This window comes from Bombina bombina, chromosome 11 (genome assembly GCF_027579735.1).
Source record: "Bombina bombina isolate aBomBom1 chromosome 11, aBomBom1.pri, whole genome shotgun sequence".
In the NCBI taxonomy this organism is placed as follows: Eukaryota; Metazoa; Chordata; class Amphibia; order Anura; family Bombinatoridae; genus Bombina; species Bombina bombina.
Genome location: NC_069509.1, coordinates 82,120,507 through 82,144,851, shown reverse-complemented (window position 1 = coordinate 82,144,851; position 24,345 = coordinate 82,120,507). Strand labels below are relative to the sequence as shown.

Here is a 24,345-nt window from a genome sequence, read left to right as displayed (position 1 = left end):
GAAGCCCCTACAACTGCTGCTGCTCTATTGCATCAAAGGCAAATCCAAATGATCAAATATTTTGCTTTTTGCAGCACTGAGATTTGTCAGATCGGGAAGAGAGAGCAAATAAACTTTGAATTATTTGATAAAGGTTCCTTAGCTGTTCTACCTAAAGTTTCTTCATAATGGTCATGGAAGATAGAAATAGATTTAAACTTTCATGTTGCGCCAACCCCCACAACCAACACTGCTTCCTGCTTCTACAAGTGTCTAAGGAGATCCACTATTAAATTGATTTTAACGTTGAATCACTTAAAGCCCAGTATTTGAAAAAAAACCTCTTAAAAATATGGGCACTTTAAGTCATTAAACTGTACAATTACGCTTCTTTTTTTAAATACTTATCTTTTTGTTACTGTAAACTTACCGCCGATTATCCGCCCGCATCTCCTTTAGTATTTAGAATATCGATGACAATCCGGGCTTCCTCCAATCGTTGTGTGCCTCACGAGCTGGACGCCAAAGTGGGCACACAACGATTGGAGGAAGCCGGATTCGTCATCGATCTGGTCAATACTGAACGAGATGCCGGCGGAGGATCGGCGGCAAGTTTACAGTAACAAAAAGTTAAGTATTTTTTTTAAAAAAAGCGTATTTGTAAAGTTTAATGATTTAAAGTGCCAATGTTTTTAAGAGTATTTTTAAATACTGAGCTTTAAATCGTTCAACTTAACAATCACTTTAAAACTGTTAGTGTTGCCCATAAAACCATGATACTGACACTTGACGTAGTGATATTTTGCCATTATGTTTAATCTCTGTGTCATGATTTCAATGAGAAACCCTCTTCCATATTTTACCTCTAGCTGGTCCACTAGCTGAATCTCCAGCAGCATCAGTGAATCGGTCAGCTGAAGAATGTCCTCGTTGCACTTAAACAATATAGAGTCCAGGACCTGGGAGTCTGCAATCTGTGGATTGCCATAAAAGAGCTAAATACAAAAACAAAATGTCAGAAAAGTATATGGGGTGGATTTAACAAGAATGGCACAAATCATGCATTTCTGGTTAGCTTCTCTTTCCTAAACATAATAGCATTTTTTTTTGCACAATACAGTATGTCTTTACTTCTGGGATTCAACTCCTGGCAACTAGAAGGAGGAAAATAGTCACAAAAAGTCCAAGAGTATTCTATCCCTTCCACCTCACTGATACATTGCTTTTATTGTGTAACATTAAAGTTTACACTTTTAATTATACTTGCTCCTGGACTTATATTTTATCTTATATCTGAGACTGCGGTCTCCATTTTCGATTGTTGCTTTCAAGGGGCCTTGCTGATTGGTCCACCTGACTCCTGCCTTACGTTGGACGTACCCTGACGCCTCCCCTAGTCTTACGGGCGACTGTGTGAGTCCCGTGCTGCTTTGGACGGGACTCCGGTTGTGCCGCCGGATCTGGTGAGTTACCATCTAGAGGTTCCGGTCTCTTCTAACTCTGCTTCCCTGGTGCAGACTGTACTACTCGATGTGGCGCCTCTTTTTTTCCCTTCTAGGTTTATTCCCCCTCACTGATAAGCCTGTCTTACATAGAGCCAAGAAGGAGAAAAGTAGGAAAGGACACAGATGGGAAATAAGGTGCAAAACTAGAAGGTCCGCCAGTAAAAAATTTACAGTAGAAATTCATAGAGCAGGCAACAAGTTCATTACTTCTGGGAAGCTAATACCAAGCTGTCGAGTACACGAGTAATGAGGGCGGGATAAAAAAGGAACATTTTTGAAAAGACAAGCACCTAATTTCCAGACACTGCTGCCTGGGCGCTTCCGAAGCAGCAAAAAGCATCAAACCGGTAGAATTTAGAAAAGTATGTAGGGATGACCATGCAAATTTGTGCTACTGAAGCGTCATTTTTTAAAACCAAATAAGTAGAAACTGACCTGGTAGAATGATCAGTAATAAACTTTAGAGGAGACTGTTTCGCCTCCAAGTAAGCCTTATGTAACAAAAGTTTTTAGCAATTGGTCTCTGCCGAGTTTAGGAATAAAGATACGTTCTTCATTGCTGGAGAACTGCAAGTTACTCTTTGATGATTGATATATGACACAGCCGTGACCTTGTCTGATTGATAACGAAGACTCTTTGAAGAGCCTTTAAGATCTCACAAAGTTCTAACAAATTTATTGGAACCTCACCTCCTGAGGAAAACAAACTCCCTATGCTCTCCTGGACTCCCAAACTGTGCCCGACTTGATTGACTTGCAACTTGTCCACCACGAAAGAGGACGCTTTGTTATAAAATCCAATGAAAAGCCTCAAGAAAGCTGATTGTAATCCTTGCACCAATGACTTAACATGCAAAGCTGAAGAGGCCTCATGTGAAACCGAGCAAACAGAATGGCATCCGATGCCACACTCATCAGACCTAACACTTTCATAAAGAGAGCTACTATAGGATTGGGAGATGACTGAAGCTTGGCACATGTTGACTGTAACTTTAAATTCATCTGATCTGATAATTAATTAGCAAAGCAGAAAAAAAGGGATATGTAGGTTAAGGACCTCCAATGTCAGTCTACTGGTCCGTATACTGTAACATTAAACCAAGCCACCAAACCAAACAATCTCCATTGTATAATATAGTATAGTATAATAGACTCCACCTCAACTCCCATATAGCAAACAAATGAAAGTCACTTAAACCGAGGTAACATACCTCCCCATCCAGTGTAGCCGTACACGATTGAGGTTGTGTGCGCTTCAGGTGAGACCCGGCTGGCCTAAGGATTCCGCCAAACGCTGTGCGTGTATCCGGGAACAACTCACCATAATGAGGACGCTTGACAAACAGTCAATGGAACGGATGACGTCTCCAGTGACATTTCTGTGAACAATCCAATGAGGGGGAGGAGGAGGGTCTCCAGAGCCGAGTGTATTATGTTTGGCAAAACTTGGCAGATAAAGTGCAAGTGCAAAGAGACGAACTGTCCAGCTGGTGCAAAGATATCCAAGAAAGAGAAGTAAGACAGTCCGTAAATAAAACATCCAAATTTATTATTCCATTGATAAAATAGGCAAAGAGAACATCAGCTTCAGGGAGAGCGTAACACCACCTGGCGTACGCGTTTCGGCATACGCCATAGTCATAGCCACTTGGTGTTAGGATCCTCCAACTTCCTTTTAAAATAAACAAGGTATAACCTAATAGGTTGATAATGAAAACGAAACGCCATACCCTGATTAATCAATGAGTTGCTAACGCAACAATCGCCACATGTGTTATAGAATAAAAAACTATTGATGTGAAACAGATGATCAAGTCAGTAACAATGCGGATACAGTGTCATGGTGCAGAAAATAATAATTATGCATACAAGCGTAAGCAATAATGGAGCTTAAATAAAATACATTATATTAGAACCTAGAAAGCATCCACAATATACAGACTTGCAAAGCATATCATCACTATACATTGCATATTGGTCAAACAAAGTTAACAATAGTACACATATAAACTAAAGAAATTATTGCAAGATCTCTAATGTCAAATTCATTAATGTTATTCTGTGTAGAAGAGATGTATATGATAAACTAAAAAGGTAATACAAACATATATACAATTTAAAAAATCATGTGATACATCATATAATACACCAGGATTTACTCCAACATGAGCCCAAACTGACTCACGAGGAAGGGAGAGAAAAGGACTGTGATAAAAAGGATAGGCTCCACATAACCAAGGGATACAATTATTCCCAATAGTTTATAAGGTCTTACCTAGAATTCAGACCCTGGGGAATACGTGTGCCTAGCCTAAATATCCAGTACATCTCTTTTTTTCCAGATTGCCACCTCTCTTGGGGGGTTTCACTTTCTTAATTGCACACCACCTAAAGGAATGCAACTTATTGTCATGTTTATTGGCAAAATGTTGCACAAGAGGAGTAGACGATCTGCTCTGTGATATGGTGGACAGATGTTCGGGAATAATTCGGGAATTAACGTCTCTACTCGTGAGGCCATTGTACTGAATATGACAGAGAGTGCATTCAATGAGATATATTACAAAGGTGGGAGTGCAGTTTAAACATAGTTGGATATCAAAAGTTTCTCCTGTGACACAAGATCTAAAGGTATTAGTTATAAATGCATAATCACAGGGTCTGCACCTATTGTGTCCATATTTGAACATCCCCACATGTGTAAGCCAAGAGCTAGAAGGACGTGTAGAAGCTTTAAGCTGGGTAGGAGATAAAATGGAGCCTAAAGTGGGGCATTTTCTATAAGAACCTCTACCAGACAATCATCAGCCGCCAAAAGAGCAAAATGCCTCTCGACTATGGCAAATATCTGTGAATATTGGCTGCTATACCCAGTCACAAAGTGTAATCCTTCAAATTGGGTTTGTTTGTTATTGAAAGATCCCTCAGACATAAGAAGCTCTCTGTCAATGCTGTCCACCTCCTTTCTAGCCCTTTTCACTTCCCGTCTAGGATACTTCCTTGCATAGAGCCTGTTTTCCAAGTCACCAGCTGCCAACTCAAAATCAGATTTTTCACTGCAATTTTGCTTTAGTTTTGTAAACTGGCCTTTGGCCACAGTGAATGTCCCATGTTCAGGATGGCAGCTGCTGGCATGGAGGAGAGTATTACCAGCTATGGGTTTGCGATAAACCCTCAACATGATCTTACCACTCTCATCCCCAATCAGGGTTAAATCCAAAAAATTGATAAATTCAGAGTGATACTCAAAGGTAAATCGCAAGCCCATAACATTGTCATTCAGATATTTAACAAAATCGGCAATCAAATTTTCAGGGCCTGACCAGATCAACAGCAGATCATCAATGAAGTGCTTGAAGAGTCTCACATAAGGTCAGAAGGGGTTTCCCTCCCCAAAGATGTGCACCATCTCCCACCATCTTAGGTATAAATTTGCATAGAAAGGAGCAAATTTGGCCCCCATTGCTGTGCCACATATTTGGAGAAAGAAATCCCCCTCAAACCTAAATAAATTGTGAGTAAGCAAAAAATTAGCCACCTTGTTGAAACCCACTAGTATATTGAGTAAAATGTTGAAGAAAGAAACTTAATACTATGAGGCCTTTGTCATGGGGTATAGAAGAGTATAAGGAACTGCAAATGCTCTTTGAGAAACGGAATATGAAGGAAGGTGTCCTTCAAATATATTTTAGACCTGAATTGTCTGTCCTTGTTGAGCAAGGGAAATAATAGTTCTGATTGATTCCAATTGAAGTTTGGGAAGTTTTTAGATCCAGAATAGGCGTAAAAGTTCCCTCTTTTTAAGGAAAAGGTTGGAATAAAATCCCAGTCCTTGTTCCTCAAAAAAAAAAAAACAGGACAGGTCACTTCCATGAGTTTTAAATCTCTAATAAATTGGGGGGGAAAGGCTTGCTCCTTTATAGGATTCTTGAAATTTAGGACAGAAGAAACCTTCCTTTGTGAAGCTGTGATCTGAATCCTATTCTGTATCCCTTGGACAAATGTTAAACACCTAGGGACCTCGAACGGCTGAGCCCAGACCTTTACAGGATTCTTGAACTTTTGGACAGAAGAAACCTTCTGCTGGGAAGCCATGATCTGCATCCTTTGGAATAATGTTCAACACCCATGTATCTCGGACGGCTGAGCCCAGACCTTCTGAAAAAGATGTAGACTTCCCCCCTACCAGAAGAAGATCCAGCAGCACCGTCATGCTGAATTAGTAGTTTAGGATCTTGTACTCCTAACATACATAATACTTCCTTAAAGGGATATTCTAGCCAAAACTGGAAACCACATGAGTGCATTTCGGTATTGAACAGATGCAATTTTGTAATATACATGCATTAGCAAAAATGCTTCTAGTAAAAGATATAGCTGTTTCAAAAGTGTATTTAACTATGCACAGTGTACCAGCATTTTAAACACAGCACTTGCTCAGAGAGCCTAAGGTGCTTGTAATATATGGTAATGATTCAATTTGTTAATTGCTGACATGATACAAGCCCCAGTGATGACCTGAGCAGCTGCATTATTTAAAATGTGAGTGCAGTGACAATATCTAGCTATGCATTACATGCATGTGCAGAGAAAAATGTTAACACTAAAACAGTGATAACTTTTACTAGAAGCATTTTTGCCAATACATGTATATTCCAAAAATGTTTCTATTTAAAGATGTAATTCATCTATGTGCATTTAAATTTTGACTGTAATATCCCTTTAAGTAAAGTACTGAGATGTTCCAATTTGAACATAAAAAAGGATGAGTCCTGTTCTGACACATGATCCTCAGAATTATATTCACCTTCAGAAAACAAATCTGAGGAGATAATAACCTCGTCTTTAGATGACCAGCATGGGAAGGAATATCCCTAGGAGGCTGATTAACAGACCTATACCAACCTTTCTGATATTGTTCAATGCACAAAATCTTTAAAAAAAAACCTCCTTTAGAGGCAAAGCTGTGCAGGGGGTACAACAATTATATTTTTACACATTTAAATGTAATATCAGAGGATCTGCTCTCTAAATAATCTGAGATAACAGGATTGGACACAGTTCCAGTATGCTCCATACTAAGTAACTGACATACAGTAATACACCTTAAAGAAGTAATTCAGGAATTTTAGGTAAAACATTCGAGAATGGGAAACAAAAGGGATATAACAGTGATTGAGAGGTCTAACAGTGTTAGACTAGTAATTGCTAATAAGAAAAACAAAAATGGAAAATTAGTCAAAAAACATTTTTTATAAATAAACAATTAGACTCTTGGAATATTTGATAATCCTACCCTAAAATATTTCCAATCCTTAAACTTTGACCGCTTCCCAGGAGTGTTGAAAATGAGTTGCAAAGCAACCATTTCTCAGCTTCACAGCGCATTCACACCCCAGAGTGGGAAAATGGCGCAGGCAACATCTTAACCCCAGCACTGCCAACCTAAGCTGAGAAAAATAACTTGTGACAGAAAAAACACGCTATCCGGAATTGTTAGAGCTACCAGGTAGAGCGCCGGCTAAGTAAATAACACTGGGAGCCATTTGGAAGCAGTGAGCTACTCTTAGGAGACGCTCTGTGGAAGAAATGCTGACTAAAATTTACGGAACAAAAAAAACAGTCGCAGACATATGTAAAAGTGGGGAAAGATAAAAGTTCTTAAATATAAAAGACAAGGATATGGTAACAGAGTAGGATCATTTTACAGTCGAACGTGCCCAATTTAAGGCGCATTTTTTAATGATAAATATAGGCATTATTTCTCATGAGAACGTTTAGGAGAAACTTTTAGGAGAAAATATAAGAGAATATGAATGATAAATCAAGCCCTTTGTATGTCGGCTGTTGTTTTTACTATAAGATGATAAATAGCGCAGGTTTCTGCAAGAGCAGCGAGACTGCACTATTTCCGAATGTCTCGCGGAGTGAGGTATGTAGTAATAACACGTCTTGCCGCTGTCCCACGCTATTACACGGCTAAAATCCCCTTAAGGTTATGCAACACAACGGTACGTCCATGTCGTTAATGGAATAAAGGGATGCCAGGGCTATGCTGTGGGTAGGGAATGGCTGCTTGTTTGTTAATCCCTGCAATTTGGTTAAACTCATAGGTAAAGTTATGAGTAGGAGCTGCACGCATGATAGCTCCTGAGCAGGACATGATTGGTGACTGGTGGCTATGTGACACTGCTGCTCCTGATTGGTTCACCTGGTTGGCTCTGTGTTCAGCTCTGACAAATCTCTGACCTTAGAAATGTTTGATATACTCTTTTCCATACCTCATAGTGTTTCTCTTCAAACTCCTGGATTTTTTTGGCTGCCGTCTGTTGATTTTCCATCTTTGCTTCCTGTAGACATTCATTAAAAACGGACATCTCTGCCTGGCGTTTCTCATGATGACTGAGGCCGTATTCAAATATGCTCTGACAGATGGCTACACACTTGCTTTTATATGTGAAGCCTGGGCTAAGGAATGATACTGTAAAGTCTATGTTTCCATATTTACCAACACTACAAGAAAAATATCAGCCCTATGGATTTAACTAAATGTAACAATGTTCTTTACCAAATCAGGAGAATTCGAACAAAATCAATGTCAGCCAAGTGCAGCTGCTGTATTTTGCTTTAAAAATCTTAGATCAATTTAAAAAATAAACAAAGCGCATCCCCAATTTAAACTGACTTCATAACCAAAAATAAATCGCACACAGAATAAAAATGCACTAAAAGAGCATTAGAGCCCCCTTTAGTTGGTACATGAAGTTAGTGACATTAAAGGGACATGGAAACCAATATTTTTCTTTCATGATGCAGATAAAGCATGTCATTTTAAACAAGTTTCTAAATTACTTTGTTACAAATTTGCTTCGCTCTCTTGATATCTTTTGTTGAAAAGCAGGGAGGTAAGCTTAGGCGCATGCATGTGTCTGGAGAAATATATGACACCAATCAGCAAGCGCTACCCAGGTGCTGAACCAAAAATGGGCCGGCTCCTAAGCTTACATTCGTGTTTTTTTTAAATATAGATACCAAGAGAACGAAGAGAAATTGATAAAATGAGTAAATTAGAAAGTTGCTTAAAATTACATTCTCTATCTGAATCATGAAAGAAAAAAAATTGTGTTCCATATCCCTTTAAATTACAAAAAAAGGGGAAAAAATAATAAGAATGAAAGTACATTACAATGTTGATTCATTATCCATAATTAAACTTGTTATATTACAATTTCAAAGTGTTAATTGTCCCTTTAAAAGTGATTTGTCCATGTCCATTTTAAACAGTGTCAAGATACTATTAATACAGGTAATTTGTTTAATTGAAAAAAAAAGGATATTCTTCCATTATATCAGCCAGACCAGGAACAGTTGAAAGCCTTACACCATCTGGATCTTCTGCATACAAGCTCTCAAACAGTGCTGGACCATTTAGGAATTCCACGTAGGCAGCCTTAAAAAAACAAGAAATGGATTTGTTACAAGATGCTGTGGAAGTAGAGATATTACCTTGTTTGGCATCAAAGTGAGATCCATGGGAAACGGTCTTCACTGTGAGTACAAAGGGAGCACATGGATGGTTATTGAAGGATAAAGAATGGTACAAAGATTGAACTTCTAAAGATATGCACAAACCAGGAAATGTATATTTATAGAGGGGGGGTACTCTGATGTATAACTGGGTACCATAATCAGGGGTTGAACTACGATTGGTTCAGCAGGTGCTGTGGCCTCAAGGCCCATGTTCTGGGGGGTCCATAGCAGCCAGTCTATACAATAGGAGTTTCCATATGTGGTCATTATTCCTCTTGTATCATTGTATGTATTCCTATAGAATCATTGTTTTGAGCTCTGTAGATTAGCTAAATGGGTTTATAAACATCTGATATAAAGGCTGGCTTGGTGTAGTATTTAGATACAGTGCTGCCCTAGGTACACATAAATCCCTGCCCCACCCACCCTCTTCCAATCTGATTTCATAGTTGTCTCATACATAACTAAATAGTTATTAATTCCTTTATATCAGTCACCTAGAGATCAGTGATTAACTCCATTCCTAATACAGTCAAATAAGGAGTTGATCACAATATTGAGCTTTTTTTCGTCAGATAATGATTTCTGAATGTTGGCCGATATTGTTAGTGTGGTTTTCCAGTGACTGCAAACCCTAAATTCTTCTGCCATTAATAGCCCTGAAGTTTGGATTTGGATTACATAACATGTTGTAGGGTCTATATGTTAATTGATGCCTGTTAACCGCTTAACCCTGCTGGGCTTTAATGCCGTTAGGACGGCATGGAATGTCCTACCTTTTTTAGCGTCCTTCACCCTCCTCCTTTTGTTTAATGGGAAATAAGACTGGGGGGTGACTAACATTATAGGCAGTCCCCTGTGATCCCATCCTGGCCTTGAAATCACGTGATTGCATCAACGGTAATGTGATTTCATTTTTCAAGCAAGTGACATGTGTGCAATTAACCTTTAAAACTCTCGATATATGTGTGTATGTCTTGAACAGGGCTGTTTAAAATAATGAAAGAAAAAAACATAATTTATGCTTACCTGATAAATTCCTTTCTTCTGTTGTGTGATCAGTCCACGGGTCATCATTACTTCTGGGATATAACTCCTCCCCAACAGGAAATGCAAGAGGATTCACCCAGCAGAGCTGCATATAGCTCCTCCCCTCTACGTCACTCCCAGTCATTCGACCAAGAATCAACGAGAAAGGAGAAACCAAGGGTGAAGTGGTGACTGGAGTATAATTTAAAAGATATTTACCAGCCTTAAAACAGGGCGGGCCGTGGACTGATCACACAACAGAAGAAAGGAATTTATCAGGTAAGCATAAATTATGTTTTCTTCTGTTATGTGTGATCAGTCCACGGGTCATCATTACTTCTGGGATACCAATACCAAAGCAAAAGTACACGGATGACGGGAGGGATAGGCAGGCTCATTATACAGAAGGAACCACTGCCTGAAGAACCTTTCTCCCAAAAATAGCCTCCGAAGAAGCAAAAGTGTCAAATTTGTAAAATTTGGAAAAAGTATGAAGCGAAGACCAAGTTGCAGCCTTGCAAATCTGTTCAACAGAGGCCTCATTCTTAAAGGCCCAAGTGGAAGCCACAGCTCTAGTAGAATGAGCTGTAATTCTTTCAGGAGGCTGCTGTCCAGCAGTCTCATAGGCTAAACGAATTATGCTACGAAGCCAGAAGGAGAGAGAGGTAGCCGAAGCCTTATGACCTCTCCTCTGACCAGAGTACACGACAAACAGGGAAGACGTTTGTCGAAAATCCTTAGTTGCCTGCAAGTAGAACTTGAGGGCACGAACTACATCCAGATTGTGTAGAAGACGTTCCTTCTTTGAAGAAGGATTTGGACACAAGGATGGAACAACAATCTCTTGATTGATATTCCTGTTAGTGACTACCTTAGGTAAGAACCCAGGTTTAGTACGCAGAACTACCTTGTCTGAGTGAAAAATCAGATAAGGAGAATCACAATGTAAGGCTGATAACTCAGAGACTCTTCGAGCCGAGGAAATAGCCATTAAAAACAGAACTTTCCAAGATAACAATTTTATATCAATGGAATGAAGGGGTTCAAACGGAACACCCTGTAAAACGTTAAGAACTAAGTTTAAACTCCATGGCGGAGCAACAGTTTTAAACACAGGCTTGATCCTAGCTAAAGCCTGACAAAAGGCCTGGACGTCTGGATTTTCTGACAGACGCCTGTGTAACAAGATGGACAGAGCTGAGATCTGTCCCTTTAATGAGCTAGCCGATAAACCCTTTTCTAAACCTTCTTGTAGAAAGGACAATATCCTAGGAATCCTAACCTTACTCCAGGAGTAACCTTTGGATTCGCACCAGTATAGGTATTTACGCCATATCTTATGGTAAATCCTTCTGGTAACAGGCTTCCTAGCCTGTATCAGGGTATCAATAACCGACTCAGAAAAACCACGTTTTGATAAAATCAAGCGTTCAATTTCCAAGCAGTCAGCTTCAGAGAAGTTAGATTTTGATGTTTGAATGGACCCTGTATCAGAAGGTCCTGTCTTAGAGGTAGAGACCAAGACGGACAGGATGACATGTCCACTAGATCTGCATACCAAGTCCTGCGTGGCCATGCAGGCGCTATTAGAATCACTGATGCTCTCTCCTGTTTGATTTTGGCAATCAATCGAGGAAGCAGCGGGAAGGGTGGAAACACATAAGCCATCCCGAAGTTCCAAGGTGCTGTCAAAGCATCTATCAGAACCGCTCCCGGATCCCTGGATCTGGACCCGTAGCGAGGAAGTTTGGCGTTCTGGCGAGACGCCATGAGATCTATCTCTGGTTTGCCCCAACGTCGAAGTATTTGGGCAAAGACCTCCGGATGAAGTTCCCACTCCCCCGGATGAAAAGTCTGGCGACTCAAGAAATCCGCCTCCCAGTTCTCCACTCCCGGGATGTGGATTGCTGACAGGTGGCAAGAGTGAGACTCTGCCCAGCGAATTATCTTTGATACTTCCATCATTGCTAGGGAGCTTCTTGTCCCTCCTTGATGGTTGATGTAAGCTACAGTCGTGATGTTGTCCGACTGAAACCTGATGAACCCCCGAGTTTTTAACTGGGGCCAAGCCAGAAGGGCATGGAGAACTGCTCTTAATTCCAGAATGTTTATTGGCAGGAGACTTTCCTCCTGATTCCATTGTCCCTGAGCCTTCAGAGAATTCCAGACAGCGCCCCAACCTAGTAGGCTGGCGTCTGTTGTTACAATTGTCCAGTCCGGCCTGCTGAATGGCATCCCCCTGGACAGATGTGGCCGAGAAAGCCACCATAGAAGAGAGTTTCTGGTCTCTTGATCCAGATTCAGAGTAGGGGACAAGTCTGAGTAATCCCCATTCCACTGACTCAGCATGCACAATTGCAGCGGTCTGAGATGTAGACGTGCAAAGGGTACTATGTCCATTGCTGCTACCATTAAGCCGATCACCTCCATGCATTGAGCTACTGACGGGAGTTGAATGGAATGAAGGACACGGCATGCATTTAGAAGCTTTGTTAATCTGTCTTCTGTCAGATAAATCTTCATTTCTACAGAATCTATAAGAGTCCCCAAGAATGGAACTCTTGTGAGAGGAAAAAGAGAACTCTTCTTTTCGTTCACTTTCCATCCATGCGACCTTAGAAATGCCAGAACTAACTCTGTATGAGACTTGGCAGTTTGAAAGCTTGAAGCTTGTATCAGAATGTCGTCTAGGTACGGAGCTACCGAAATTCCTCGCGGTCTTAGTACCGCCAGAAGGGCACCCAGAACCTTTGTGAAGATTCTTGGAGCCGTAGCCAATCCGAATGGAAGAGCTACAAACTGGTAATGCCTGTCTAAGAAGGCAAACCTTAGATACCGGTAATGATCTTTGTGAATCGGTATGTGAAGGTAAGCATCCTTTAAATCCACTGTGGTCATGTACTGACCCTTTTGGATCATGGGTAAGATTGTCCGAATAGTTTCCATTTTGAACGATGGAACTCTTAGGAATTTGTTTAGGATCTTTAAATCCAAGATTGGCCTGAAAGTTCCCTCTTTTTTGGGAACCACAAACAGGTTTGAGTAAAACCCTTGTCCTTGTTCCGACCGCGGAACCGGATGGATCACTCCCATTAATAACAGATCTTGTACACAGCGTAGAAACGCTTCTTTCTTTATCTGGTTTGTTGACAACCTTGACAGATGAAATCTCCCTCTTGGGGGAGAGAATTTGAAGTCTAGAAGGTATCCCTGAGATATGATCTCTAGCGCCCAGGGATCCTGAACATCTCTTGCCCAAGCCTGGGCGAAGAGAGAGAGTCTGCCCCCCACTAGATCCGGTCCCGGATCGGGGGCCCTCGGTTCATGCTGTCTTTGGGGCAGCAGCAGGTTTCCTGGCCTGCTTGCCCTTGTTCCAGGACTGGTTAGGTTTCCAGCCTTGTCTGTAACGAGCAACAGCTCCTTCCTGTTTTGGTGCAGTGGAAGTTGATGCTGCTCCTGCTTTGAAATTCCGAAAGGGACGAAAATTAGACTGTCTAGCCTTAGCTTTGGCTTTGTCTTGAGGCAGGGCGTGGCCCTTACCTCCTGTAATGTCAGCGATAATTTCTTTCAAACCGGGCCCAAATAAAGTTTGCCCCTTGAAAGGTATATTAAGTAATTTGGACTTAGAAGTTACATCAGCTGACCAGGATTTTAGCCACAGCGCCCTACGTGCCTGAATGGCGAATCCTGAGTTCTTAGCCGTAAGTTTGGTTAAATGTACTACGGCCTCCGAAATGAATGAATTAGCTAGTTTAAGGACTCTAAGCCTGTCCGTAATGTCGTCCAGCGTAGCTGAACTAAGGTTCTCTTCCAGAGACTCAATCCAAAATGCTGCCGCAGCCGTAATCGGCGCGATGCATGCAAGGGGTTGCAATATAAAACCTTGTTGAACAAACATTTTCTTAAGGTAACCCTCTAATTTTTTATCCATTGGATCTGAAAAAGCACAGCTATCCTCCACCGGGATAGTGGTACGCTTAGCTAAAGTAGAAACTGCTCCCTCCACCTTAGGGACCGTTTGCCATAAGTCCCGTGTGGTGGCGTCTATTGGAAACATCTTTCTAAATATTGGAGGGGGTGAGAACGGCACACCGGGTCTATCCCACTCCTTAGTAACAATTTCAGTTAGTCTCTTAGGTATAGGAAAAACATCAGTACTCGCCGGTACCGCAAAGTATTTATCCAACCTACACAATTTTTCTGGTATTGCAACAGTGTTACAATCATTAAGAGCCGCTAAAACCTCCCCTAGTAATACACGGAGGTTCTCCAATTTAAATTTAAAATTTGAAATATCTGAATCCAATCTGTTTGGATCAGAACCATCACCCACAGAATGAAGCTCTCCGTCCTCATGTTCTGCAAGCTGTGACGCAGTATCAGACATGGCCCTAGTATTATCAGCGCACTCTGTTCTCACCCCAGAGTGATCACGCTTGCCTCTTAGTTCTGGTAATTTAGCCAAAACTTCAGTCATAACAGTAGCCATATCTTGTAATGTTATCTGTAATGGCCTCCCAGATGTACTAGGCGCCATAATATCACGCACCTCCCGGGCGGGAGATGCAGGTACTGACACGTGAGGCGAGTTAGTCGGCATAACTCTCCCCTCGCTGTTTGGTGAAATTTGTTCAATTTGTACAGATTGGCTTTTATTTAAAGTAGCATCAATACAGTTAGTACATAAATTTCTATTGGGCTCCACCTTGGCATTGGAACAAATGACACAGATATCTTCCTCTGAATCAGACATGTTTAACACACTAGCAATAAACTTGCAACTTGGTTACAATCTTATTTAACAAAAACGTACTGTGCCTCAAAGAAGCACTAAACGATTAAATGACAGTTGAAATAATGAACTGAAAGACAGTTATAGCATCAATCCTTAAAAACAACACAACTTTTAGCAAAGGTTTGTTCCCATTAGTAAAGTAACAATAATTAAATTTGAAACATAAAAATTACAGAGCAACGTTTTTAATCACAGTCAATATATAAGTCTCACAGCTCTGCTGAGAGAATCTACCTCCCTCCAAAGAAGTTTGAAGACCCCTGAGTTCTGTTAGAGATGAACCGGATCATGCAGGAAATACAAGAGTAACTGACTGGAATTTTTTGATGCGTAGCAAAGAGCGCCAAAAACGGCCCCTCCCCCTCACACACAGCAGTGAGAGAGAAACGAAACTGTCACAATTAAAACAAGCAACTGCCAAGTGGAAAAATAATGCCCAAATATTTATTCACTCAGTACCTCAGAAAATGCAAACGATTCTACATTCCAGCAAAAACGTTTAACATAATAAATACCTATTAAAAGGTTTAATGTACTTTTAACAGAGTAATTCCGGTGAAATACCATCCCCAGAATACTGAAGTGTAGAGTATACATACATGTCATTATAACGGTATGGCAGGATTTTCTCATCAATTCCATTCAGAAAATAAAAACTGCTACATACCTCAATGCAGATTCATCTGCCCGCTGTCCCCTGATCTGAAGCTTTTACCTCCCTCAGATGGCCGAGAAACAGCAATATGATCTTAACTACTCCGGTTAAAATCATAGTAAAAACTCTGGTAGATTCTTCTTCAAACTCTGCCAGAGAGGCAATAACACGCTCCGGTGCTATTGTAAAATAACAAACTTTTGATTGAAGTTATAAAAACTAAGTATAATCACCATAGTCCTCTCACACATCCTATCTAGTTGTTGGGTGCAAGAGAATGACTGGGAGTGACGTAGAGGGGAGGAGCTATATGCAGCTCTGCTGGGTGAATCCTCTTGCATTTCCTGTTGGGGAGGAGTTATATCCCAGAAGTAATGATGACCCGTGGACTGATCACACATAACAGAAGAAATTAGGGTTTCATGTTTTTTTTATGTCATCAAATATAGCAGGAGTAATGTCAGTGGGTTTTGCACATGAGCAAAACCAGTGTTACAATCAGAACTTTTTGTTGTACTCAGTAATAATTTGTAAAGTGTTGTCTGGGTTTTATCACGTAATCTAAGTTTTTAAATTTAATAAGTGTTTACCATAAATATAGATGGCCTCTATGTGGAGATGTAGCACTTATGGGGCGTCAAGCTTCTGAGTAGAATCATACTATTAAATGGATAATAGTTTATATTTTTCATATGGGAACACCATAGGCTTCTGTGAAGCTTCAGAGAGGAGATCCCTGTTGAGCTGGCCTAGAAACGTTTTTTCTCTCTCCTTCCGTTTCCCCATCTTCCTAGAAACAAGACTCAGTAGTTGCACTTTATCTTTGTTCACTTGCGCTATTTTCCTTTTTTTGATGCTGAATCGAAAATATGGGGATTACACCTGCATAATTCATTGTGATGTGAGGGACCTCTGTTTCTTTCTTCACAGGCTGGACAACCTCATTCTCATTTAGGGCCTGACTCTCATAAACTCACCATCATGGAAAGAATTTATCATCTTATTTTTTACTAAGCATTATATTGTAAAATAAGTGTCTTACATTCACATAAAGAATATTTGTGAACTCCCTTTAAAAAGGACACTAAACACTAAATACATTTCATACAACACCCTCTAATTATGGGAGCTGCCATTTTGAAACCTAGGTTACACTGCAGGTATCTGAAGGAGAGTTACTGCACATGTGCAAACATATCAGCACTGGAATATAGTGAAAGCTAGATTTCAACATGGCAGCACCCATGACTAGAGGAAGGCGTGGAGTAAACTCAATACTATTGTTATAAGTGTATATACAGTGTTTAATATCTCTTTAATGAGATACATTGTTCATAAGGTAAAAATCCCTAAAATAATCCCTAAGGGACCTCATAATACTGAGTAGGCATCTTATAGAATCTCGCCAGACCAGAGAGCTTTATAATACTGTCCTGACTTTACTTGACTACTTTGCTGTAACTATTGCTAAATTGCCTATGTGACTTATATATTGATCTAACCCATGTGTTCTATAATGCTATTGTGTTTCGTATTGTATTTTCTATTGTTGACCACTTTAATAAAATTCAAAAGAATAATAATCCTCTACAGAACAAAAACAAAACAAGACTAGCTCATGTTAAAGGGACACTCAATCAAAATTAAACTTTCATTATTCAGATAGAGCATGCCATTTAAACAACTTTCTAATTTACTTCCAATAACAAAATGTGCACAGTCTTCTTATATTTAAACTTTTTGAGTCACCAGCTCCTACTGAGCATGTGCAAGAATAAGTGTGTATGCATTTGTGAATGGCTGATGGCTGTCACATGGTACCTGTATGCATTTGTAATTGGCTGATGGCTGTCACATGGTACAGGGGGAGTGGAAAAAGACATAACTTAAAATTATCAGAAAGAAAATCTACTACTCATTTGAAGTTCAGACTAAGTGCTATTAAATTGTCTAGTTATCTTGCATTTATTGATTATGCAAACCTACTGTGTTGACTGGTCCTTTAAGTGCAGGGACATTTTTCACCTAAAATGTGCTGTTGATACATAATGGAAATAACTGATTGTGATCAAGCTGACATTGTAAGGTGCTCATCTGCAGCCGTTAACATGAAGATAATAGTCAAACAATAGATATTGATTAACACCATAGTGATTCATCCACTTACTGACAGTAATACACACGGTACAGTTTTCTTTGTGACCTCTCTAGGGAGCAAGGGGCAAAACACAATTTTTCACACACAAAAAAGTTGTTAAAGGGACAGTCAAGTCCAAAATAAACTTTCATGATTCAAATAGGGCATGCTATTTTAAACAACTTTCCAATTTACTTTTATCCCCAATTTTGCTTTGTTCTCTTAGTATTCTTAGTTGAAAGCTAAACCTAGGAGGTTCATATGCTAATTTTTTAGACTTTGAAGGCCGCCTCTAATCTGAATGCATTTTGACAGTTTTTTACCACTAGAGGGTGTTAGTTCATGTGTTTCATATAGATAACATTGAGCTCATGCACGTGAAGTAACCTAGGAGTGAGCACTGATTGCCTAAAATGCAAGTCTGTGAAAAGAACTGAAATAAGGGGGCAGTTTGCAGAGGCATAGATACAAGGTAATTACAGAGGTAAAACGTTTATTATTATAACTGTGTTGGTTATGCAAAACTGAGGAATGGGTAATAACATAATTTATGCTTACCTGATAAATTCCTTTCTTCTGTTGTGTGATTAGTCCACGGGTCATCATTACTTCTGGGATATTATCTGCTCCCCTACAGGAAGTGCAAGAGGATTCACCCAGCAGAGTTGCTATATAGCTCCTCCCCTCTACGTCACCTCCAGTCATTCGACCAAAGACCAACGAGAAAGGAGAAGCCAAGGGTGTAGTGGTGACTGAATTATAATTTAAAAAATATGTACCTGCCTTAAAAAACAGGGCGGGCCGTGGACTGATCACACAACAGAAGAAAGGAATTTATCAGGTAAGCATAAATTATGTTTTCTTCTGTTATGTGTGATCAGTCCACGGGTCATCATTACTTCTGGGATACCAATACCAAAGCAAAAGTACACGGATGACGGGAGGGATAGGCAGGCTCATTATACAGAAGGAACCACTGCCTGAAGAACCTTTCTCCCAAAAATAGCCTCCGAAGAAGCAAAAGTGTCAAATTTGTAAAATTTTGAAAAAGTATGAAGCGAAGACCAAGTTGCAGCCTTGCAAATCTGTTCAACAGAGGCCTCATTCTTAAAGGCCCAAGTGGAAGCCACAGCTCTAGTGGAATGAGCTGTAATTCTTTCAGGAGGCTGCTGTCCAGCAGTCTCATAGGCTAAACGTATTATGCTACGAAGCCAAAAAGAGAGAGAGGTAGCAGAAGCTTTTTGACCTCTCCTCTGTCCAGAATAAACGACAAACAGGGAAGAAGTTTGGCGAAAATCTTTAGTTGCCTGCAAGTAGAACTTGAGGGCACGAACTACATCCAGATTGTGTAGAAGACGTTCCTTCTTTGAAGAAGGATTTGGACACAAGGATGGAACAACAATCTCTTGATTGATATTCCTGTTAGTGACTACCTTAGGTAAGAACCCAGGTTTAGTACGCAGAACTACCTTGTCTGAGTGAAAAATCAGATAAGGAGAATCACAATGTAGGGCTGATAACTCAGAGACTCTTCGAGCCGAGGAAATAGCCATTAAAAATAGAACTTTCCAAGATAACAATTTTATATCAATGGAATGAAGGGGTTCAAACGGAACACCCTGTAAAACGTTAAGAACTAAGTTTAAACTCCATGGCGGAGCAACAGTTTTAAACACAGGCTTGATCCTAGCTAAAGCCTGACAAAAGGCCTGGATGTCTGAATTTTCTGACAGACGCCTGTGTAACAAGATGGACAGAGCTGAGATCTGTCCCTTTAATGAGCTAGCCGATAAACCCTTTTCTAAACCTTCTTGTAGAAAAGACAATATCCTAGGAATCCTAACCTTACTCCAGGAGTAATCTTTGGATTCACACCAGTATAGGTATTTACGCCATATTTTATGGTAAATCTTTCTGGTAACAGGCTTCCTAGCCTGTATCAGGGTATCAATAACCGACTCAGAAAAACCACGTTTTGATAAAATCAAGCGTTCAATTTCCAAGCAGTCAGCTTCAGAGAAGTTAGACTTTGATGTTTGAATGGACCCTGAATCAGAAGGTCCTGTCTTAGAGGTAGAGACCAAGGCGGACAGGATGACATGTCCACTAGATCTGCATACCAAGTCCTGCGCGGCCATGCAGGCGCTATTAGAATCACTGATGCTCTCTCCTGTTTGATTTTGGCAATCAATCGAGGAAGCAGTGGGAAGGGTGGAAACACATAAGCCATCCTGAAGTTCCAAGGTGCTGTCAAAGCATCTATCAGAACCGCTCCCGGATCCCTGGATCTGGATCCGTAGCGAGGAAGTTTGGCGTTCTGGCGAGACGCCATGAGATCTATCTCTGGTTTGCCCCAACGTTGAAGTATTTGGGCAAAGACCTCCGGATGAAGTTCCCACTCCCCCGGATGAAGAGTCTGGCGACTCAAGAAATCCGCCTCCCAGTTCTCCACTCCCGGGATGTGGATTGCTGACAGGTGGCAAGAGTGAGTCTCTGCCCAGCGAATTATCTTTGATACTTCTATCATTGCTAGGGAGCTTCTTGTCCCTCCTTGATGGTTGATGTAAGCTACAGTCGTGATGTTGTCCGACTGAAACCTGATGAACCCCCGAGTCTTTAACTGGGGCCAAGCTAGAAGGGCATTGAGAACTGCTCTCAATTCCAGAATGTTTATTGGCAGGAGACTTTCCTCCTGACTCCATTGTCCCTGAGCCTTCAGAGAATTCCAGACAGCGCCCCAACCTAGAAGGCTGGCGTCTGTTGTTACAATTGTCCAGTCCGGCCTGCTGAACGGCATCCCCCTGGACAGATGTGGCCGAGAAAGCCACCATAGAAGAGAGCTTCTGGTCTCTTGATCCAGATTCAGAGTGGGGGACAAATCTGAGTAATCCCCATTCCACTGACTCAGCATGCACAATTGCAGCGGTCTGAGATGTAGGCGTGCAAAGGGAACTATGTCCATTGCTGCTACCATTAAGCCGATCACCTCCATGCATTGAGCTACTGACGGGAGTTGAATGGAATGAAGGACACGGCATGCATTTAGAAGCTTTGTTAATCTGTCTTCTGTCAGATAAATCTTCATTTCTACAGAATCTATAAGAGTCCCCAAGAATGGAACTCTTGTGAGAGGAAAGAGAGAACTCTTCTTTTCGTTCACTTTCCATCCATGCGACCTTAGAAATGCCAGAACTAACTCTGTATGAGACTTGGCAGTTTGAAAGCTTGAAGCTTGTATCAGAATGTCGTCTAGGTACGGAGCTACCGAAATTCCTCGCGGTCTTAGTACCGCCAGAAGGGCACCCAGAACCTTTGTAAAGATTCTTGGAGCCGTAGCCAATCCGAATGGAAGGGCTACAAACTGGTAATGCCTGTTTAAGAAGGCAAACCTTAGATACCGGTAATGATCTTTGTGAATCGGTATGTGAAGATAAGCATCCTTTAAATCCACTGTGGTCATGTACTGACCCTCTTGGATCATGGGTAAGATTGTCCGAATAGTTTCCATTTTGAACGATGGAACTCTTAGGAATTTGTTTAGGATCTTTAAATCCAAGATTGGCCTGAAAGTTCCCTCTTTTTTGGGAACCACAAACAGGTTTGAGTAAAACCCTTGTCCTTGTTCCGACCGCGGAACCGGATGGATCACTCCCATTAATAATAGATCTTGTACACAGCGTAGAAACGCGTCCTTCTTTATTTGGTTTGTTGACAACCTTGACAGATGAAATCTCCCTCTTGGAGGAGAGAATTTGAAGTCTAGAAGGTATCCCTGAGATATGATCTCTAGCGCCCAGGGATCCTGGACATCTCTTGCCCAAGCCTGGGCGAAGAGAGAGAGTCTGCCCCCCACTAGATCCGGTCCCGGATCGGGGGCCCTCGGTTCATGCTGTCTTTGGGGCAGCAGCAGGTTTACTGGCCTGCTTGCCCTTGTTCCAGGACTGGTTAGGCTTCCAGCCTTGTCTGTAACGAGCAACAGCTCCTCCCTGTTTTGGTGCAGTGGAAGTTGGCGCTGCTCCTGCTTTGAAGTTCCGAAAGGGACGAAAATTAGACTGTCTAGCCTTAGCTTTGGCTTTGTCTTGAGGTAGAGCGTGGCCCTTACCTCCTGTAATGTCAGCAATAATTTCTTTCAAACCGGGCCCAAATAAAGTTTGCCCCTTGAAAGGTATATTAAGTAATTTGGACTTAGAAGTTACATCAGCCGACCAGGATTTTAGCCACAGCGCCCTGCGTGCCTGAATGGCGAATCCTGAATTCTTAGCCGTAAGTTTGGTTAAATGTACTACGGCCTCCGAAATGAATGAATTAGCTAGTTTAAGGACTCTAAGCCTGTCCGTAATGTCGTCCAGCGTAGCTGAACTAAGGTTCTCTTCCAGAGACTCAATCCAAAATGCTGCCGCAGCCGTGATCGGCGCGATGCATGCAAGGGGTTGTAATATAAAACCTTGTTGAACAAACATTTTCTTAAGGTAACCCTCTAATTTTTTATCCATAGGATCTGAAAAAGCACAGCTATCCTCCACCGGGATAGTGGTACGCTTAGCTAAAGTAGAAACTGCTCCCTCCACCTTAGGGACCGTTTGCCATAAGTCCCGTGTGGTGGCGTCTATTGGAAACATCTTTCTAAATATTGGAGGGGGTGAGAACGGTACACCGGGTCTATCCCACTCCTTAGTAACAATTTCAGTTAATCTCTTAGGTATAGGAAAAACGTCAGTACTCGCCGGTACCGCAAAGTATTTATCCAACCTACACATTTTCTCTGGTATTGCAACAGCGTTACAATCGTTGAGAGCTGCTAAGACCTCCCCTAGTAATACACGGAGGTTTTCCAATTTAAATTTAAAATTTGAAATATCTGAATCCAATCTGTTTGGATCAGAACCGTCACCTACAGAATGAAGCTCTCCGTCCTCATGCTCTGCAAGCTGTGACGCAGTATCAGACATGGCCCTAGAATTATCAGCGCACTCTGTTCTCACCCCAGAGTGATCACGCTTGCCTCTTAGTTCTGGTAATTTAGCCAAAACTTCAGTCATAACAGTAGCCATATCTTGTAATGTTATCTGTAATGGCTGCCCAGATGTACTAGGCGCCATAATATCACGCACCTCCCGGGCGGGAGATGCAGGTACTGACACGTGAGGCGAGTTAGTCGGCATAACTCTCCCCTCGCTGTTTGGTGAAATTTGTTCAATTTGTACAGATTGGCTTTTATTTAAGGTAGCATCAATACAGTTAGTACATAAATTTCTATTGGGCTCCACCTTGGCATTGGAACAAATGACACAGGTATCTTCCTCTGAATCAGACATGTTTAACACACTAGCAATAAACATGCAACTCGGTTACAATTTTATTTAATAAAAACGTACTGTGCCTCAAGAAGCACTAAACGATTAAATGACAGTTGAAATAATGAACTGAAAAACAGTTATAGCATCACTCTTAACAAACAACACAACTTTTTAGCAAAGGTTTGTTCCCATCAGTAAAATAACACTAATTAAATTTTAAACATAAAAATTACAGAGCAACGTTTTAAATCACAGTCACTATATAAGTCTCACAGCTCTGCTGAGAGAATCTACCTCCCTTCAAAGAAGTTTGAAGACCCCTGAGTTCTGTTAGAGATGAACCGGATCATGCAGAAAAACTGACTGGAAATTTTTGATGCGTAGCAAAGAGCGCCAAAAACGGCCCCTCCCTCTCACACACAGCAGTGAGAGAGAAACGAAACTGTCATAATTAACACAAGCAAACTGCCAAGTGGAAAAATAATGCCCAAATACTTATTCACTCAGTACCTCATTAATGCAAACGATTCTACATTCCAGCAAAAACGTTTAACATGAAAAATACCTAATAAAAGGTTTAATGTACTTTTACAGAGTAATTCCGGTGAAATACCATCCCCAGAATACTAAAGTGTAGAGTATACATACATGTTCATTATAACGGTATGGCAGGATTTTTTCATCAATTCCATTCAGAAAATAAAAACTGCTACATACCTCAATGCAGAATCAACTGCCCGCTGTCCCCTGATCTGAAGTCTTTACCTCCCTCAGATGGCCGAGAAACAGCAATATGATCTTAACTACTCCGGTTAAAATCATAAGAAAAAACTCTGGTAGATTCTTCTTCAAACTCTGCCAGAGAGGTAATAACACGCTCCGGTGCTATTGTAAAATAACAAACTTTTGATTGAAGTTCTAAAAACTAAGTATAATCACCATAGTCCTCTCACACCTCCTATCTAGTCTTTGGGTGCAAGAGAATGACTGGAGGTGACGTAGAGGGGAGGAGCTATATAGCAACTCTGCTGGGTGAATCCTCTTGCACTTCCTGTAGGGGAGCAGATAATATCCCAGAAGTAATGATGACCCGTGGACTGATCACACATAACAGAAGAAAAAGGGATTATCTATCTTTTTTTTTTTTTTTTTTTTTATATTTTTTATTGAGGCAAATAATAAAACAGTACAGAGCATAGTAACCACAAACATAGGCCCTTAACCCGTAAGGGCAATTGTCAAAAGTATATAACGCTGCCAATACAGTAAGCATGACATGCCAAATCTTGAATCATTAATGAAAACTTACATTTCAAAAACAATGGGTGTTATAGAACAAATGGATTATCTATCTTTTTAAACAACAAAAATTCTGGTGTTGACTGTCCCTTTAAATGTCCTTTTAAATGACCAGTAAA

At 40.9% G+C, this 24,345-nt stretch overlaps 1 protein-coding gene across 1 annotated transcript in view; it reads right to left on the bottom strand.

The window, feature by feature from the left end:
* DRC3 (dynein regulatory complex subunit 3) overlaps window positions 1-24,345 on the bottom strand; it is a 127,516-nt gene that overhangs the window by 40,693 nt on the left and 62,478 nt on the right. The window contains exons 6-8 of the mRNA XM_053694988.1: window positions 8,822-8,934; window positions 7,766-7,940; window positions 843-974 (exon numbers count right to left, since the gene is read on the bottom strand). Coding sequence (XP_053550963.1) covers window positions 843-974; window positions 7,766-7,940; window positions 8,822-8,934 — 420 coding nt within the window. The remainder of the gene's footprint in view (window positions 1-842; window positions 975-7,765; window positions 7,941-8,821; window positions 8,935-24,345) is intronic.